General features: G+C 43.3%; 1 protein-coding gene and 1 long non-coding RNA gene across 4 annotated transcripts in view; one reads left to right on the forward strand and one right to left on the reverse strand.

Moving 5' to 3' along the window:
- LOC103921648 overlaps positions 1 to 3,546 on the reverse strand; it is a 14,990-nt gene extending 11,444 nt beyond the window's left edge. The window contains exon 1 of the long non-coding RNA XR_663857.1: positions 2,975 to 3,546. This is a non-coding gene — a long non-coding RNA (uncharacterized LOC103921648). The remainder of the gene's footprint in view (positions 1 to 2,974) is intronic.
- Positions 3,547 to 4,090: 544 nt separating this feature from the next.
- MYL1 (myosin, light chain 1, alkali; skeletal, fast) overlaps positions 4,091 to 20,284 on the forward strand; it is a 19,997-nt gene continuing 3,803 nt past the window's right edge. Inside the window, exons 1-3 of one of the 3 annotated variants that reach the window (XM_009329647.1) lie at positions 4,091 to 4,393; positions 16,189 to 16,216; positions 19,416 to 19,559. In XM_009329647.1, coding sequence (XP_009327922.1) covers positions 4,268 to 4,393; positions 16,189 to 16,216; positions 19,416 to 19,559 — 298 coding nt within the window. In that variant the 5' untranslated portion in view covers positions 4,091 to 4,267. Of the gene's footprint in view, positions 4,394 to 15,015; positions 15,145 to 15,913; positions 15,939 to 16,188; positions 16,217 to 19,415; positions 19,560 to 20,284 lie in introns of those variants that run through there. The other 2 variants (XM_009329648.1, XM_009329649.1) reach the window with 2 other exon arrangements.

Genomic DNA, 20,284 nt, shown 5'->3' on the forward strand with positions numbered 1-20,284 from the left:
TTGCAGCCACCCAACCTTCAGAAGAAGAACATGGCAAATATTTAACAGCAACAGGTGTCAGATAGGAGTTGATCACAGGAAAGAGAGAACATGTCAGACAGCTGAAATGATAGAAGATAAGTGTGCATGGGACAGGAGAAAGGCTCCAAGAAGAGATTGGAATAGGTTGACTGTCCTTAGGTATTTGTAAACACTGTCTGTATTCTTAGTGTTACACACCTTGCCTGAAAGCAAACTCCCATCAGAGCCTTCTGAGTGACAAACAACACTTCCCCTAGTGCTTGATCTGGCATCCTGTGATGAACTCACCAACAATTTCACAAAACAAAGCAAGGAAACCACATTTGAAGCAGGCACTCAGAGATGGACTAAACTCGCAACGGCATTTTTGGTCATAGAGTAGTAGCATATAAATTAGCATGATCTTGCCCAAGAAGGATCTCTTCCTCTGTGGCCTCCTAAACCAGCCCTCTGGCTGCCCTGGCTATCTTGAGCAGAGCAAAGCACCCAGAAGGAAACCACTGGCCTAAGCTCTTCTGAGCAAACTTACCCTGGAAGAAGCATGCTTTACCTTCTGACCCCTGCGCAACACTACAGATACACTGCAACTAGTCGCAGTGTCTCTTGGGTAGTCATTATAGCATGTGTGGCTTGGTGGACGTATCAAAAGTGTAAAAGGAAAATAAAGTTCCTATGTGGATAATGAAAAAACAAGTGCCTTGTTTTTAAGTTATTGGCAAAATGGGAAGTTAATTGCATTTTCAGGCATTTTAGATAGCAAAAGGCAAAAGTATCAGAGGGAGGTCATTGTGAAACAGCAGAAGCAGCAGCGCTCACCCTTTCATCCAACAACTCCATGGCTTGCACACTCCCCTGAAATATGGGAGATCTAGTCTCCTACTTCACTGCATGGATTTAAACCATCGTCTCCCTCCTCCTGGAGGAGTGCCTGACTCCCTGGGCTATAGGAAACCCTGAGACAGAACCATCCTGTTAAAACTGGACTAGAAAGGCAGAGACTTCAGAGTAATTGCACAGCGAGTACAGCCCAGCACAGGAACTCCCACTTCCATTCTGGTGCTGCAATCAATGCCACCTCTATGTGACTTTAGCCTGCAAAAAGGAACATATTCCACTTCAGAAGTGTCAGAATGAATTATGTCAATGCTCCAGATGGAAAACACACACTTCCTTTATATTAATTCAACTAAATGCAGCCCAAATGCATAAAAGTTTTGTGTTGGCCAGAACCGCATCCTCATCAATTAAACCGTTTGTAAAAACCAGGCAAGCCCCAAGCAAGCTGACCCTTGTTTCAGTGAGGTAGCAGGACTAACAGGGCATGGTTTCCAACCAACAGCTTTCTCACTACTGGATTTTCCGGGGCCTTGTGAAATCTAAAGCTCCGTCATCATTCATTATGCCTCCTCTCAACATGGATTCTCCTGCAGGAGAGAAGCATCCATACACTCCCCAGGAGCTATGCACCCGATGAGGCAGATGCCAGTGATAATTCGCATCCCCAGCTGCTGCCGTTTTCCCTTAGAAGCAGATCTCGGCAAGTCCCCGCAAGCACAAGGGAGAGGCTGGGGGTTTGCTCTAGTATTCCTGCTTGCATGAAGCTGCTGCTAAAAGCGGAAGAGAAGCCTTCCTGCTGCAGCCCCTGGAACCAGCTCTGCAGCCCAGGGCGAGATGGTACGACACCACCAGAGACCTGCGAACAGTAGCTCCGGTGCAAGAACACAGGGACACATCTCCTCTGCACCACCTGGGACGACTTCGCTCCCTAGGGACAGACCTGATGCACTCCCAGAGATGTCTTGGGACACATCTACGCTTCAGGCAGATAATCCCATGGTGTCCTGTCCCAAGCCCAGAAAACAGACTGGATCCAAATCCTTAACCCAGCAACTGAAATAAGGACCTGCCATCCTCCTCCTCCTTTGCACCTGTTTATCTTCTCACCTGATCAATACACAATTATTTTGTGGCAGCTCTTCACAAAACCTCCTTTTCTGGCAGCATGAAGCATGTCCAGGCGCATCTGCGTTCTTAGACGGGCCACAGTGTGCGCAGCCAGCACTAAGTTCATGCTTCCTTTTTGAAAGCCTGTCTTCCTTTTAAAATATATTTGATGGTGGCTTTCAGGCTTATTTCATTGCAAACCTCAGGTGACTGCAGAAATGATTAGATCATCACTGGTTCTTTCTTGCAATTACTTAAAGTTCTCATAGGTGTAGAGATGTATAAAAATTATTTTAGACTATTTCGACCCAAATTATACCTCCAGGATCCATTTCTGATGGTGGATTTTGCTAAAGTTTGGCTTGTGCAATGTAAAACATCAGCATCACTGGAGATGCCCTCATTAGGCCCCTCGGGGATGACAGCCCACAGGCTCCTGCTAACCTGCAGTGGTGCAGGAGAGGCCATGCCATGGCCTATCCAGGCACACCAGCAGAGCAGGGATCCCTCCATCAAGCACCTTGAAGGCAGCCAGCAGAGCTCATTTGTCCCAAATCACAGGCTCTTTGTCCCAAAGCATTCACAAAACTAAAGGCAGAAAAAAGAAATAAAATCTCTCCTGGTCTGTGTTCTCTAAAGCACAGGCTGAGCCAAGGCTTCAAATTGTATGCATCAGGATAGGTCAATTGATTCAAAAGAGATGACTCAACTTCCAAAAAGTCTCTTGCTCAAGGTCATGGGCTGTAGCAAAGAAGAGCTCTGAGCACAGGTTTTCTTATATAAAAATACACCTTTAGCCACTCTCCATCCCTTTTTTTGGTGTGCATTTTTGTAAGTTTACCTTCCTTAAAACACATTAATCTAAAATGCAAGTGCTTGGATACCCTGCCAAACTTTAGATGCAAAGTGTCTGTCCAGGCCTTCAGACTCTAAATTTCTAATTACAAAACACTCCACAGTGTAGTTCATGAGACAGAAATAAGGGCCCCATCAAAAGCCTTGCACTTACTAGCACAGAACTTCAGGAGTCTGGAGAGTAAATCAGAGAGAGATTGCTGGACAAGGGAGGAACAATCAGCAGTCCTGGATTTTTCTGCAGAAAACCTCAATCATATGGACCGGGGGGAACCAACAGGTTTGAAAGAGTTAGAAGCTGTTTTGCTGTGCTGGAAAAAGTCTACTGAAAACAGAAAACCCATCTTCTCCTGAAAGTTGTGTCTCCTGGAGAGCATGAGGAGCAGGGAGGTCCATCAGGAGACTGAGGGCTGGAAAGATAAACAAGAGACACAGGATGGGCCTGCAAACAAGGTGAAAACAGAAGTGCCTCCTTTGCCTGATGGCTAGTTTCCAATCATAAACACATTACAAAAGGAAACCTTTTGTGTGGGAAAACATAACATCCAGCTGATCTCCATGCTATCAGGGCACAGCTTATCTCTAAGAGAGGAAAAAGAAGATCAAAGGAAAAGATTAAAGGAAGCAATTTTCAATTTTCAACACAGTCTTAACATGATAGAAAGGAATAGTAAGAACAGCTGAAAGACACTCAGGGTCTGGGAGAGATGCCTTGGCTGAAGGTACTGCAGTGTTTTCCATATTTGTCTGCTTTATTTTTAAACACCCAGAGCCTTTGCTTGATCAACACTTCCTTGTAAAAGAAGGAAGCAGAGGAGTGAGGGGCTGTGGGGAAGAGAGGCAAATGAGGTTGGAAATTGATGATCTTTCCAGCCATAAAAGTCAAAATTCCTACTTGAAACTGAATCCTCCTGGAACGCTACACAGGCATGGGAGAAAAGGGGAGGGAAGGAAAGAAAGATTTATTACTTAAGCAGAACTGAAATTCTGATGAGAAAAAGGACTGTTCAATCCATGCCCAAATGTCAACAGCAGATCTGAAACTGGGTTTGTCATATTTCCCTCTCCTTTGCACGCATTAAAAAAAAAATACAGGGGAGGTGGTTGGGGTTTTTAAAGAGGGGGAAAAAAGCCACCGAGGTCCCTTGATCTTATGAAGCCCTGAACTCTTATATTCCATTTATAGCTCGAGCTGGAATGACATCCCCCTTGATTAGCAAGCTGTCCAATCCAGCTGCATGTGTCAGGACTGTACGAGGCACTAAGTGAAATATATATATGCCCTTATAGAGTTTAGCACATTGGGTCCACCTCCAGGGCACAGGCTGTAGCTCATTCTGACCACTGCTCCTCTCCCAGGAATCACTTTTAAGGTTTGTTCTTTTTTTTAAAAAAAAAAAAGGTTTTTTGGGGGGGCACCTTTACTTTCAAGTTTAAGCAATACAAAATGGCACCAAAGAAGGATGTAAAGAAACCAGCGGCAGCCGCAGCACCAGCACCCGCACCAGCGCCAGCGCCAGCACCTGCACCAGCTAAACCCAAAGAACCTGCAATCGATCTCAAGAGCATCAAGGTAAATGGATGAATGTGTGCTGATCGCGGACTCAAAGTGCTCCCAAAGGGGAAAGTTAGCAGAGTCCCAGCTGAGACCTGCAGTGAAACATTGCGTGTGTTTGGTTCCGGTTTGGGAACTGCAGTGAAATGAATGAGTAACCTCAGTCGATGGATTTGTTGACCTGCCTGAGCTTTTGATTGTTTTAGTAGCTGGAGGGGTGTAAGGCATGGCACATGATTTAACACAAGAGTGAAGCCTGGTAATTTCAAAAGTATTTTCGAGTATGGCCCTCAGAACTTTTTACCAAATCAGTATCAGTCTGACCTGTTTGGTAAAGCTAAATTTAAAAGAAAAAGAAACAACCAACCCCCCCCCGCAAAACCCCTGAAGTAGGTGCATGAGGACAGGAAAGGGTTACTGAAACTTGAAATGCAATGTTTTCCCACAGTGCTGTACTAAAAACAAACCTTATTTTGCAGTTTCCCCTCAAATTCCTTTCCAAATTTTTGCAACCACCTGATGACCCTTTGGTCATGTGTTTTGAGATCAGCATGGCTTATCTTTAAAAGCAGAAACAAAATAAAAATTTTTTTTAAAAAAAGAGGGATTTGGCAGTTTCATCTATTTTCTTTTCATTTGCATTGTACAACAAACATTGATAGAGACCAATGAGCTGGAAAGCCATAGATGGAAGCATTTCAAGTGGTTTCCTCTCATCTTTACATATTTGCTCAGAATTTGCAATTTGCTGCAAATTGAAAGCAACAAAGAGAAGAGTCTTTCGGAGGTTCCCCTCCGACTGCACTTCCATTCGATCTCATACTGTCTTTAGACTTTGCATGCCAACCAACATCACTGATGTTGCTTTGACCCTTTGAAGACAACAACTCCATGTTGGAAAATTCTTAGGAAAGAGGAGAGGGAGGTTAAAGAGATGACGAGACAGACCAGTTTCTCCAGGTAGGACTATAAATAATTATTCTCCACCTACCTGACAAGCTGATTGGTCCCAGGACCAATTTGCTAAATTCTACATAAGGAATCGTGCCTATTATGGAGAAAAGAAGGAGTACAAAGACTCCTAATAGGACCGACTCATTTTCATCTCATGACAAATTCTGTTTCAGGTATCTTAATACATATAGTCCCAAAATCATGACCCATTTAGTGAAATTTCTTGAAGTTTACTTCAATTTTCACAATCAGTAGTCAGTACTTTTCTGAAACAGTATGTAGCTTCTCATAAGACTGAAGCTGACCCACTGGCAAAGCAAAACAAGAGCGAGAGGAAAAAAAAAAGACATTTTTAAATACTTTGAGTGATCATAGCAAAGGCTACATGAAAAGCCCACTGGTTTTGAAAATACTGTCTGAAAATCAGATTAGACCTCACATTTCAGGCATGTCCAGAGATGAAGGGGAACACAAGCTAGATTTCCTACTGAATAATTTAATATGATTTGATAGCTTTCTATGTCCAGTTCATTAGGAGAAAATAGAATTTTCAACTCCAGTGATCCTAGCTAATCTATCTTTACATAAATAGACTTAATAGTATATTACCAGCTAAAAAATGGCAGGCTGCAGTCTGAGGCATCTCTGCAGTTCGCTCCTTTACCCAGACAGCTCTCTGTAATGGCAGGAAATATATACTGGTAGTACAGAGAGAATGCTCCAGGTTTTGTCACATTCAGACTGATAAAAGAAGATAGTCTCCCTACATTCTCTTTCTTTTGAAAGATAATATCAGACAAAATATTTCCCTCTTTGAAGGGGCTAGTAAGACAAAAATATTCTTTTAACACTAATGGCAACATGTAAGCATTACTATTCCTATTTGCAAATAAGTGAAGATATGAGCCGTGTGATGGAGGTTACACCTGCAATGTGATGGGTGGCACAGCCCCCTGCCCTGCATGCTTATCGCTTCTACAAGTATCTCCTCCACTCTTCCTCATGACCTTACCAGGCAAGGAGCAGGGTGCCTCAGAGGCGCTGCAAGGGTGGACAGAGCCCCCCCACCCCGCAGCGGGGGAATCTACCCAACCACACAGCTGTGGCCACAAGGTGATGCAGAAACCCACGTTGCCCACAACGTGACACACATCCTGTCTATCCCCAACCTTCCCCTCTCACCTGAGACCCCACATCAGTCAAGGGCTGCCCAGGCAGACTGCGGCACCTCCAGTGCTGGGCTCTTCGAGAAGGCACTAGGAACAACCATGGTGCCTTTCATCCTGCCTTGGAGCAGGGGCAGGGACTGCACAACCTCCCAAGGTCCCAACCAGCCACCCTGGGTTATCCTTTTTCACCCTTTGAGAGCTCAGGCAGTGGAGGGAAACAATGTCTTCTTGTAAGTGATTTGCCTAGGAGATGTGGCAGAGTCAGGAATCAAAATGTTCTGAGTCTTAGCCCAGTCCCTTAATTACCATTAATTAATCCTGAATCCTTCCATTCAACCACCAAAGTCTCAGCATGGGAAAAGGCACAGCGCCATTTCCAGCAAAACTTTGGAGCCAGGTAGTACTTTAAGCTTTTGACCAGGACTCAGTGAACTATCCTGTCCTGGGCCTCTTTGTGCTGATTTACCAGGTGTGGAGTCAAAAGCCTCCAGCACTTTGAACAAGGGCATCAAGTGGGCTCCCCTCCACTCCTCAGGGAAATTAGCAGCCATGCCAGAGCTTGCTATTAATGAGAGGTGACTGGGAATGCCAGGCTGCAGTGCCATGATTTGGGGAGCCACACAGCAGGCAAACACACACAAAGGCTTTGTTAGCTTTTATAAAGAGGCATCCAAGCCCCTTCTAACTGTTACAGCTGGAGTGGGTAAGGGTAGAGCTGCCTAATAAGGGTTTACAGCAGTCAAATAAGCCACATTTGGCAGTGCACTTCATTTTTTAGGTTGGCATCAGAGACCATAATATTCTCCAAAAGAAACAAGAAGGTGGTTTACAAACATGGGTAGTGATTCTTTTGGTGGTACCCCTCCTCTCAGATGCCCTGCTTGACCCATCTTCAGGGAATCTGGTTTTCTGAGTCTTTTGGGGTGCACACTTCGAAAGTTAGGCTTTTTTTTTTTCCTTAAGAGGTCTCAAGCTGGGTTCTTGCAAATGCAGGCACCTCAAAATTGCCTGTACCATCAGAAGTTGTGACAGGCCTTTCACCCTCTTCTGTTCTTTTTTCCCGACTTTAAATTAACCCAATTAAAGCAAATGTTTGGTGATTTGCTAGTACTAATAGCAGCTGGTATGGGATTTTCTATTTTTGAGCACCATCTATTGACTACAAAACTGAGTAACAGGAATACCTAACTGCTAAAGACTCAAATCTCTAAACTCAGCCCTTTCTTAGCTCACCTTAGGTTACAGTACAACCACCACAGGAAGAGAGTCAAGGCAGGGAGGAAGAATTTGTTTTTAAATAGAAATGTAAAGACGCTTTTCCCCCTACTCAGGAAACAATGTAAAACTCAATCTGCTTTGCACAAGCCTTTCCAGACCAAATTTATATTTCCAATTTTCCTTATTACTAGCATGGCCTGGATTTGAAGAATAGGTACAAAGGTTAGAGATTAAATCATAACTGAGAAGAGAAAAACAGGGCGATGGATGCATCTGAGAGTTACCACCAGGAACCAACCATGATTAAAAGCAAAATGACCATATGGGTCATTTTCTTAAGAAACCCCCAAGAATTCTGTAGTTAAAACTGTGGCCAAGAACACTCCCAAGAAGATAGCTTATCTGTTTTGTCAACTTCCTTCTCCCACACAAGCCTGACTGAGAAGAAACGTTGAGCTGATGAACAGCTCTACTATGGGTCTATGTCTGCAATAACTGGAATGAGACATTAATGATGAGGATGTCTCATGCTTGGTTTTGCAACTAAGGCAGTGGGAAATGGATAAACTTCGTATTGCCCAAATTGGTTTAACTCGGTCCCTATCACCAACAGGAAAAGCGTGTTGTTGTTTTTTTACTGGAAACCTAAGGGCCCTTCCCAGCACATACAACCAGTCCTCGGACCGAGTCCAGGCTCATAGCATTAACTGCGATGTTTTGGGATCTGGGTGCTGGAGATGCTGAGTGCAGTGCTTCATAGGCTTCTGCTCTGCAGATGGTGATCTGAACATGTAGCAGCCTGATCCGGTGTCACACCAGGCCCTTTAATTTGAGGATACACCTGAGTATCCTCTCTCAAGCAGAGACAGAGATTGGGTTCTTACAAGTATCCATGGTGTAAGTGATGTTCCTTTGGTAGGCAAGGCTTCCCATGCTGGTGTTTTCAAGACTGAAATCCCAGGACACCAATTATGCCATGCCCAACTGCAGATAAGCTACCTACACCTTTAGGGGAAAAATAATTAAAAGCTATCAACTAGTAAAGACTTGCTAAGGCCTTGTGTAACTGTGTGATGCATGACGAAGCCTGCTGCATGGAAGCAAACCAGTGTGATCGTTTGTTTTTAAATACAGAGCTCTTAAGGCAGTAAAAACTGTTTCTCCAAGTGTCCTTAATTCTTATTACATTCACTACTCAAGTAGGTCATCTCTGAACAGACATTGCATTGGATATAACCAGAGAGAGAGAAACTCACTAAAATGCACTGACAGAAAGCTTCTGGGCTGGAGGGCAAGCAGGACTGCAAATGCCAGCGGAAGCGCTCAGAGAGCTATTACGCTGCAGACAAACTCCATGTGAAGCTGTGGAGTGAGAACAGGAATGTTAACAGTAGCTTCGCTCATAGTGCTAAGGGCTATGGAACTGGCAGGATTTTGCCTGAAATTTTTGGTGCAGGCCTTCAGATTATGCCTAATCCAGCTCCAGCGATGACTCCAGAAAGATTCCCTAGGACTGATATACCTGTTGGACAAGATCACCAGTCCCAAGTGCCCTTTCAGGTAGGAAGGGGACAAGCACAAACATGACTTAGCCTTAAGAAATGTAAAGGTGCCTATCTGACGCCATCCAGAGCAGCTTCCTGCTACCGCTTTGACTACTGAGATACGGCACTATTCAGGATCCACCCCAGAGCAGAGCAGCCCCAGCCAAACCCCTTGCCCCTGTGAACCCCGCCACTGATGCCAGACCCATGTTGCTGGCAGTTGCTAAATCACTGCATGGGCGAGGCACGGCATAAAGGTGTCCTAGGACAGGTAATTTGGACATCAGACTCAGCTACACACCAAGATATCCCTTTGGGACACTGTTGAAAACCAGGAGGAAAAGCAAACAGAAAAGCCACTACTTTGCTTTCTTTACAAAGTTTTCAGAAGAACTTTGCCTCCTTTTCTTCCTAAAGTGCTGTTAAGCAAGGAGTCCCTCAAAAGTAGGGTCTGTTCATATATATGAGTAGACACTTTTTCTTATGTCTGCTAACCTGAAAAATTACTTGGAAAACAATGATTTTTTTTTTTTTTTTTTTTGAGCAGCATTTACCAAAAGATACCTATAGCCTTTGGAGGGTCTGGGGAGTGACAAACTTTGATAGAAACAGTGGAATTTAAAGCAAATTACACAGAGAGTAACATTTCAAGAGCTCACAGAGTTATTTCAAGCATTAACAGCGGTTGTGTGGCAGAGACTTTCTCCCACCAACTAATAAATCAAAACAACCCCAAAGTATTTCTAAAATAGTTTTAAACCCCCTTAGAGCACAGAGAGATTGTAACAGATAGTAACAAGATATTTGAGTTTATCTTACACAGGACAAGAAGAAGGTGACTAATTTAGCCAATGACAAGTAAAGAAAGAAGTTGTCTGTAAGGAGATATGAAACAACCAAGCTGGAAATTTGCCCCACTTCACTGAGGCTTTATTACATCTTATACCCATCGCCAAAGAGCACTTTCAACTGGCTGGCTTACCACATAGCACTTAAATGTCAAGTAGCAGTAGTTTAAACAATGTTAATACTCTAACACTGCCGCTGGGAGGCATGTTACAACAACAATTCCCTCCGAGAGCAGGGCTGCAGAGCCTCACATTTCCTCTCACATCCTCTCGGTTATACACATTCATGCAAAACTAAATGCAATTAGAAAGGGGACACTTTTACAAATGAATAGAATAGACTATTTCAGTTGGAAGGGACCTACAACGATCATCCAGTCCAACTGCCTGACCAATTCAGGGCTGACCAAAAGTTAAAGCATGTTACTAAGGGCATTGTCCAAATGCCTCTTAAACACTGACAGGCTTGGGGCATTGACCACCTCTCTAGGAAGCCTGTTCCAGTGCTTGACCACCCTCTCAGTAAAGAAACGCTTCCTAATGTCCAGTCTAAACCTCCCTGGCGCAGCTTTGAACCATTCCATGTCCCAGCACTGGGTACCAGGGAGAAGAGCTCAGCACCTCGATGAGCACAACTGAACACATTTCCCCTCGTGAAGCCAATGAAATCTGTTCAAAATGGTATGATCAACAGTGCAGCTAGAGCACATTTCACTCCCAGACATTTCAGAAGGGCACAGTAATTAATCGGCAAGGCTCATCCAAAAGTTTTTGCACAACTGTAAAGCAGCTGTTAAGTTACAAGCTTTGAAAGTAAACAAACTGGAAAGTTACGCAGAATGCTTGAAAAAATTCAAATTAATCTGCAGTTAAGTCCATTAAACTCAAAGGTTTTAAGTGATTCTTCCAAACCTCATGGTATCTCACACGTGCAATTTTCTCTCCTATATTAATGGTGGTCATTTTTATTCTTTCTTCAATTGTATTTCCAGGCAGCTCTGTTCTCAAAACAGAGAACTTTCTCAAGAGCTCATCTGCTCCTTATGTTTCTCTGCCTCATAAAAGACATGAGGCTAAATCCATCAGGCTGTTGATTCTTACTTAAATGAGAAGTAGCGTCTCTTAAATCTGTGGCATTGATCACACAAGCTATTGAACCAGGGTGAGGGGCGGGGAACAACAGCCTGCTTTTCAGAGGGGTTTGAGAACTGTGTAATCCTGCACTCAGTGATGTCTACTAGAAAATATGTGCAGCTGTATTAATCAAGGAGCAGGCATTAATGGTGAGCAGATATCATATGAACTGCTGTAGGCACAATCCTAGCTTATCTCCACCCAAAAATAATAAAATCCCTCTAGTACTGAATAGAAGGTTAAATATACACTGACTATCCTAGGGGACTCTCCAATTTTCTCCTCTCTGATTTTCCAAGACATCTGATATGTTCTCAGTCTCTTCTATGGAGACAGTACCTTGAAATATCTGGTGACTCTCTAATAAAATCCTAAGATTATTCCCTTCTTTGTAATTCACCCAAAGGGTAACAAGCAGATGGAGCAGCTGAATGCTTTAACTCCCAGCAGCATCTTTTCCCAAGGCTTTTCACTCTGTCCGACATTTACACATTTGCAGTGAGCACAAAGCAACTGTCACTCAGTACAGCTGTACTCAGTCCCAGTGCCCACCAGCCTAAATAGGTGAGCACAGCACCACACTGCAAAGGTCGGGGCCCTAAGGCCCAGGAACTGGTGATCTGTTGGGAAGTTAGGAACTTCAGTAAGAATTTGGAAATAAAGATTTGTGTGGACTGGGTCTTCTGCTTTGTTGGTGATACAGAGTTGCATACAATCCTATCCACCCCACACTATTTAACTGAGACCTGGTCAAAATGCATCTATCTAGCAACAAGAGGAATAGAAGGTGGTCACAAACTATACAGGGAAAAGCCTTAATCTTAGAAACAAAACAAAACAAAAAAAACCCAAACCCATAAAACCCCAAAACACACCACCTTTTTCTTTGGCACAGATAACCTTCTGGATAATAACTTTGTCCATAAATAAGGGCTAAGCCAAGTCAGAGAAATCCAGGTCTTTCTAGTCTTTCCACGTGTTGCAGTTCCTTCAACCTTTCATTATTTTTGCTGGAGGGTTGGGAGGGGGGCATTTATTTTTTAAACTGAACTCCCTGAAATTTCAACATCTTCCTTAAGGCGTTGAGACTCATCATGTCCTCTCACAATGCAGAGAACACTGCCAGGATCAGAACAAAGATCAGATCACTGCAAAATACTTCTTTCTACCTGTTGAAGTTTATGAAAGCTCCTTACAGAATCAGAAATCTTACCTTTGATTTTTTTTAAGGAGTGTTTGAAATATTTTCTACACCAAAGCCATTTGTAGGTGCCCTTACTCAAAGCAAGTAGCATTTTAAGCCCCCAACAGACCCTATTGGCTTAAAGCAGGGTGATTCTTAATTCAGGTGAATGCAACATGGCCATGCTAGAATATTTCTCTCCAGCAAAACTCTTGTCCAGTGCGCTTTTATTCAAGAACCAGTAATAAAATGAAGGGCTGATGTGGTGCACTAGTATTTCCTCAACTAATATCTAACCAAAGTCTCATATGGTCAAAAGATCAATCGGTTTATATATAGACCCCTCTCAATTTATACATATTTGATAGCCCATTCAAGCCAGATGGCTAAGCCAGGTATCAGTTTTCCATGCCCAAGACAAACGTGACCCAATTACTTTCTGCTTGGCATCTAAAGTCTTTTGGGATGAGTTTTTTTGTAGCCAACCATAAAGCTTATCTGGAAGTAACAAAAATGTTCAAGAAAATGAATCGAAGTTTTCCTTTAATTTTTTTTTTTTTTTTAAATCCTGTCTTCAGGGGAACATTTCCCAGTTGCCAGCACTGGACAGCAAGAGGCTGAGGGCAGAAGGAAAATTCCACAAAAGGCAACACACTGCGTTGACCCAGGCAACATTTCAGCTCTGCCAAAGTCTTTAGAAAGCTCCTCTATTAATGTATTGGGACTGATGGCCAAGATCTATATTAGCTTTCTCACTGCCAGAGTTCCAGCCCCAGCCAGTATTAATCAGGAGGTCTGCACTGTGCTAAACCTATGTTAGCTAATTCAGACAAAAGCATGAACCCCTTTTCTATGCGACCACACCTGATGATGGCTACACTTTGTCCTGAATACATCCCTGTTCCCACAGGCTAATAGATTACAAATAGCAGAAAAAACAAAAGTGAAGGATTAGCAGTGGAGCATTTTTCATACTCAGTATATTTTCCAGATTATTTCTCAAAAAATGCAAATAATCTGTTTGGACAGAATGTTTTCCAGCTAAAATGGTGAGCTTAGAAAACTTTTGCAGTTGTATCTTTAGTTTTTAAAGTAGGAGGTAGGAGGTTAATGTCTCAAATCCAACAAAATATTTTGTCCTATTTTGATTGTTCAGATTGTTCAAAAAAAACCCCCACAACAGTAAAGTTAAGTCTGCTTGGATTTGATTCTTTCTTTCAGAGCCCTCAATATACTGAAAAGAGACATTCACAAAGGTTATGCTTATCTTCAGGGTAACTAAGCGAGCTACAGGAGAAAATTTCCCTCACTAATCACGTTTTGTCATTAGAAAACCAGGAGCAGTGAATGCTCAGCAAAGGAAGTTAACAGAAATTTGAAAGGGGATTTGAGTTTGCAACAGGGAGTCTATTGTTGTCACACAACCATTCCCACCCTGGCTCCATGACACTCTTGACCCAGTTGAGGTGACACAGAAAGGAAGAAGTTTGGAGCAAAGTTTTCTAATCTTTTTATAATGTCCCACAGCATCAATTCAGAGATTTGACCTGGGCTTGGAGGATGCTACATGGTGGGACTAGACCTTTGTTACTGAAGAAGCTGCAGCCTCTACCTCCTGCAACCTACCTAGAAACTCCCCATTTGTAGTCCCACCATGACCCCTCCACTCTGCAACCCAAAAAGCATGTACCCCTTTCCCCACCATGAAGTGTCATCCTTCCAGTTCACAAAGCCTTTTGGGGGTCTTAGCTTCTATCTCGGCTTCTCTCTTGCCTCCACATCACAGAAACCTCAGCAGCACCTCCTCTCACCACACCAGTGAGTTCTGAAGCTGGCATGCTGGTGCCCTGCCTAACCCCAGCCCTAGAGGAAGAGTCCTAGAGAGCATAGGCTACTGTGAATACAAATTTCCCACTGCCCTGCAGGGTACATCTACATATCAGCTGCTAACCTAGCAATACAGTTGGGTCCAAAACGCATGGATAATTTTTCCCTTAAAGAGGTTCAAAATTTGGAAAATGTGACCAGTGCAGAGGAAGAGCTTCACAGTCAGACACCACCTCCGTCAACAGGTTAATCTTCTGTTCAGTGCCAACAACTGGATCACACTGAGCAGACAAGAAGCAGCACCACTCATCTAACATTAAGTGCTGTATTATCCATATAAGGCATTGAGCAAAGCCCAGCGAAGGTACGAGGACCATCCAGCTGCATGTAACACACAACCTGCAAGCCACGTGTAAAACCAGCCAGCTGGGCAAACACGTGGCACCTCTCACCCTCAATGCTCCTTGCTCACTGACTTTATAGCTTATTGGAGAAATAGAATCCTTCCCTATAAGGAAGTCTTGGTAGGTCTGGACAAGGAATATCTCCTCTTGACAGTATGGACCCAGAAAGTGCTGACATGAATCAAACTTACTGCTTGCCACTCCCTGCCCTTCTCCAGCCTCCTAAAAATAGCCATCATAAGATGTCGATCAAGACATGGAGCCTCCTGTCACTTTGCCCTAAGAAAGCTAAAGAACTCGCCAAGGGGAGGGACCGCTTCCTTCAGATACCTAATCCAGGCAATGCCGTCAGCACCGCCGGATAAATAAGGGGAAGAAAGGCCAGGAAAGCAGGACCACTCTCAAGACCTCTCAGCTAATCCCTCCTGCCCGTCTGCTGCTCTGCTTTTCCAACTCTCAACCATGGTGGGTCCACTGGAAAGCTAATGGTTAGCAGCAAGCCAGTGTATTTTACATAAGTAAATTGGGCTTCTCGCTCGAGTTAGTTCTAAGGGGGGGAAGGACAGTTCAGAAGACAGTTTAGGTTTGCTTGGCTTTCCTCCTTAAACCTGAAGGACTATGTGAGGTTTTCCAGTTAGCCTCAAGTTCTGCACCAGGCAATGGTAGACATGCGGCTCCTGTAGCTTCAGGGAGAAGGGTTACAATTTGCTAGTGCTGTCTGCTAAGCATTTTTTTTTTTAATCAGATGCAACTGCTGAAGTGGCAAAGGAAAATAGTAGTATTTTTATGTAAGAAAATATCATAGTTTAGTACTTCATGAAACAATGTACTGTCAAAAACTAACCTGAAATAGAAACTTTAAGGGATTAGTTTAATTTCTACGTTAATGTAAAAAAAGCTGCTTGTTAAGCAATATTACTTCAAATGGTCGTAATAAAACGGGTCTATACTAAAACAGTAAATGACCTGATGGTACGTTAATGACTTCTTTGTTAGTTAAGAGACTTTAGATTTTTGTTGCTTCTAGCCGTAACCCTGGCTTTCCCTGGGATGCAGATTTTAACGGAATCTTTAAGAACAGACCTGGTGATGCATTTTTACAAGGGAAGTTGCTAGTTTAGCTTGCTATGGCCCAATTACATTAGGCAAGACAGATGTGAGAGCGCTCAGCTACTTTGTGCTATTTGCTTTCTCTCAGTGCATTTTCAGCAGTACTAGTTCTCTTTTTTCTCTCTCTCTCTTTCTTCCCAACTGCAGTCCTTCACTCCTGACCAAATTAATGGTAAGTGAAATAAAAGTTAAATTTTAACAGGGGGCAGAAAGGGGAACATAATGGCTACCGAATGCTAAATAGTCACTCGTCTTAACAGCTCTTTTGCTATCTGCATTACTTCTGTGCAGCTGACAGGCCACATTTTTGCTGTTTTGGAAGATGACTCATGGATTGAGCTGGATGCTTTAGAAAACAAACAGATTCTCCCCCACTCCCCCCCTTCCTAAGCTATTTTTTGTGATTGATTTCCTTCCAACAGATCGAGTTCTCCAAGGAGCAACAGGATGGTAAGTTACAAGCGAGCCAATGTGTTTTACATGTACATGGGTTCAGAGAGGAGCTACAGGCTCCGAAGTTTAATCTTTACAAAAAGATGAGCTAGGACTTCAGCTGGTATAAATCACTACACTCTTGACTTCAGAGGAGCAGTGCTGATTTATGCTGAACAAGAATCTGACCATAGATTCACATGTAATTTATCTGGGTGCTTATGTGCTGCCCAAGCTGAGAAGTTTATGCCATGGTGTGAAGAGAAAATAAGCTGGTGTTACCAGCTCTACCTACTGAACATTTTTCAGTTGTGCTCCTGTACTGGCCGTTCACAAGGATGCTGAAAACGGGTCTCACATTTGAAAGTCATGGGGGAAACATGCACAGAAGGAGGGAGAAGGCTGAAAATTTAACTTAGCTGCAGTGACATTGCAGTTTTACATAACAGAAGATGCAAGAGGCCTACATGTCACTTTTGCCAGGAGGTGCTGTGGAAGGGGAGGAAGAAAGGCTGTTTACTGTAAATACATTCATGAAGCATGGAAATAGTTAGCAAATAAGTGACTTGTGTGAACTGTGGCATATAAACACTATAGTCTGGATATGCTGCAATTCTTGAGCATCTTGCTGTATCCTCTGCTTCACAAGCCACCAGCAAGTTCCAAATTTTTTTTTTTCAATCTGCTAGAAAGATCTGATTAAAAATTCTGACATGAACAAAAAACCCCATTGAAGCTCTGGAAATCTAAACTGGAGTGTTTTAAATATCCTAAGAGATGCATTTGGGTTATATGAAATAATGTATGTTTAAAAAAAAAATCAAAAATTCAGTAGCAAATAGACTAGACTTCTCACCGTGAACAAAGTATTTAGAATGGAAGATACAAGGATTTACTAGAAATTCAGAGGGATAGGAATAGCTAGAAGCAGGTCTTAAGAGAGCCCTAAACTTCTTGAACACCAGCCTGCTCTAGGTTACACCATCAAATCAATAGGGAGAGGTATAGTGCAGCAAGTGAGACTGGAAACATTTCTCTTCCTGCAGTCCAAACACTCCTGGTCACAAAGAAAATAATTTGGACTCTTCCTCACTTTTTAATTCGAAAACCAAAAGGGTTGGGAGGGTTTATGGAAAAATGCCATCAGTCCAAAGCTGCTGGCATGCATATCAAAGCAAAATATTTCTTTCAGGTTCCCTACATATTTCAGATCATCCAGCTGCTGTAATGCTGCGATGACTGAACCAAGCAGCAGAGCAATTAAAAGCTACTTGAGAGAGGGAGAATTTCCCAGGAACAGAGATGTCCCACCCTCAGTAACTATTTCCATCCACACAGGCTGATGCACCAGCAGCTGGGTAGTACCATCCTCAGAGAGAGATTTTAGACATGCTTATTCCAGCAGAGGTATAAACTAGGACTAGCTATATAAAAAAAAAACTAAGCATAGCAAAGAAATATTGCAGTGAAATGCATGCCTAAGAGACAATGATAAAATCAGGCCTTTTCTCTGAGCTGGGGAGCAGTGTTCAGAACCCAGTGAACATAAAACTTCATGGGATTTAGAAAAGAGAACTCTCCTGATGGCTTTGCTAATAGCCAACTGGCATTGTTTTATACCTTGCTCTGGCTAAATGTCATTAATGCACCAGATGAAAGATTGGATCATATGGTATAAATCACTACAGCTCCGTCGACCTTAGCTGCTAGAACAGGAGCCGATATCAAGTTGGTATATTTTAAGGGGAAGCTCTACACAGGTCCAGAAGGCCTTGATTTCATACCCTGCAATAAAAGCTGTAAGAGGAGAGGGTTAGCAGTAAAGGGTTATAGGTCTCTCACATCAGACAGTAAGAGGATTAGTTTCAGATGTATTAGATTACAGCCTAGCAGGCTGACATCCTGTATCAGCAGTTTTACTGGGTGCCAGCAACTCCTCCACTAAGGCAGTATATGGATGACTAAAGCAAGAACCTAAATACCTCTGCATCACACGTCCCCAACACGAGATGAACGAAGACATGATTTGAAGTGTGGTTTATTACTCCTAAATCTGCTCCAAGGCACAAATAGCATTCCACCTACCCACACTGTGAAACTCAAAGCCTGTCTAGCTGCTGGAAGCGTGTCACAACCAAGGGAAAGACATTTTACCTGGTTTACTTGGAGCTAAAACACAGCATCATCAGACACTGCAGTGCAGAAAAGATCAACAGCACAGTCCAAGATGCTCTTGACATATGAGGTTTGAAGATAGCTTTTTAGCTAGACCCTTGACTTTTGCCCCCCCCCCCTTTTTTTAAAAACACATTTCTGTATTCATTGCAACAAATACTCTAAAAAACTTGAAAAATACAGTAAGATGATTAACATGGAACTTTGCAACAGAAGATGAAGACTGGCCATGCAATGAAGGCAACCGTTGGTGCTGATTTTTGTAGGAGAAATGTCTGTACCCCAAGTCCTTGGTCAGCAGCAAGGGGGTAATAAGTGAACATTGATCACTTGGCAGCACTGAAAGAAGCAAAGTCTCAAAGTGTACCCGCTGGACATGCACTGGAATAAAGTACCACAAAAGTATCACCACTGGAAAAGCCAGATATTCATGGATCTTTAAGAAGCAGGGACAGATTGCTAAGGGCAGACAAAGGAGGGAACAAACAGGAGTAGAAATGTCACTGTAAAGCAACTTTAAGGGAAAACAAAAGCAGATGCATTTGAAATCCACCTTCAAGTTTCCCATTAGCACTGTGTAGTTGAGATGCTGGGATTGCAGGCAGGACCCATCGAAGGAGGCAAATGTTTTGCACTGCTAGGTACTTTGACAGAAGAATCCCAGTCCTCTGGTGAGATAAGGTGGAATGGATAACAACATTTTTACCTTCTGCTACTATGTCATGTAAAGAAACCTGTTCTTGAATGGCAATGTTTGTAGAAAACTTACCTTTCCCCGTGCTTGAAATAACTACACGGTCAATCACAAAGCTGTTGATGGCTATTAGAGCCAGGAAAGCTATGAAAGGTAGATACAAAGGATTAAAAATTGTGAAACAAAAATGTCAGAAAGGAGGAGTTTTTCCTGGGATCGTGGGCCAAAGGTTCCCCTGGCTAACTCCCCCGGAACAATGCCAGGAGACAACAGCCTCATGTCTTTGTCAATACAACTTGCCTGCAGGGAGCTTCCTGGCTCAATTTAACTGTTGCTTTTCCCTCGCAGACTTCAAGGAGGCCTTCCTCCTCTTTGACAGGACTGGTGATGCCAAGATCACCCTGAGCCAGGTTGGCGATATCATCCGGGCGCTGGGGCAGAACCCTACAAATGCCGAGATCAACAAGATCCTGGGCAACCCCAGCAAAGAGGGTAAGTACCCTACAGTCTCTCACGGGCCTTTCTTCAGGCTGGGGAACTGCAATTAGGCAACATCAATAGTCAAAGGAGGAGGGAGAGGAGCTTTTGCTCTGATAGGGGAGCAAGGGTGGGGGGCTCTGCAGCAACAATACATGGAATTTCTCCAGTTCCTTTTGAAGAGGATGATGATGGGGAATACAGTGCTCAGAAAGAGGAAAACCTTCTCCTTAGGCTATGGAGAATTCTCTGTAGGGATCATTTCGGTGTTAACTTGGTGTAGGTGTAACACACACTCATTGCTGCTCACAGTCCATCTGTGCCCCAGCCTTTGCTGAGGAGCTGTAAGTCCACTTCTAACAGCTGATACTCAGTTCTTCAGGTCCTTCCAGTGCAGGACCTTCTGCATAAGCCAGGACATGCCCTGGGACTGGAAACCCACCTGTATATTTCTGCTGACTGGGGTGGTCTGCTCAAAGCTCCTACAAACCTGGGCATGCTGAGGCATATGTTGGCCATTTATTATAGCAGCCATTTTCTATTTCCTTTTCTCCCCTCTTAGAGATAAAAGAAATGGTAAATACTGTAGTCACCTCCTTCTAACAAGGACCTAACTGCAGGTGATCCCTGATTTCAGTCATGCAGAACCATATTAAGATGGGCTAAATTATATCCAAACCCTCAGGCCTGGTAAAGGCAGCTCTGAGGAACGATTCAGAAGACTCAAGTTAAGCATTAGC

The sequence above is a fragment of the Pygoscelis adeliae genome, unplaced genomic scaffold (assembly GCF_000699105.1).
Source record: "Pygoscelis adeliae isolate BGI_AS28 unplaced genomic scaffold, ASM69910v1 Scaffold7, whole genome shotgun sequence".
In the NCBI taxonomy this organism is placed as follows: domain Eukaryota; kingdom Metazoa; phylum Chordata; class Aves; order Sphenisciformes; family Spheniscidae; genus Pygoscelis; species Pygoscelis adeliae.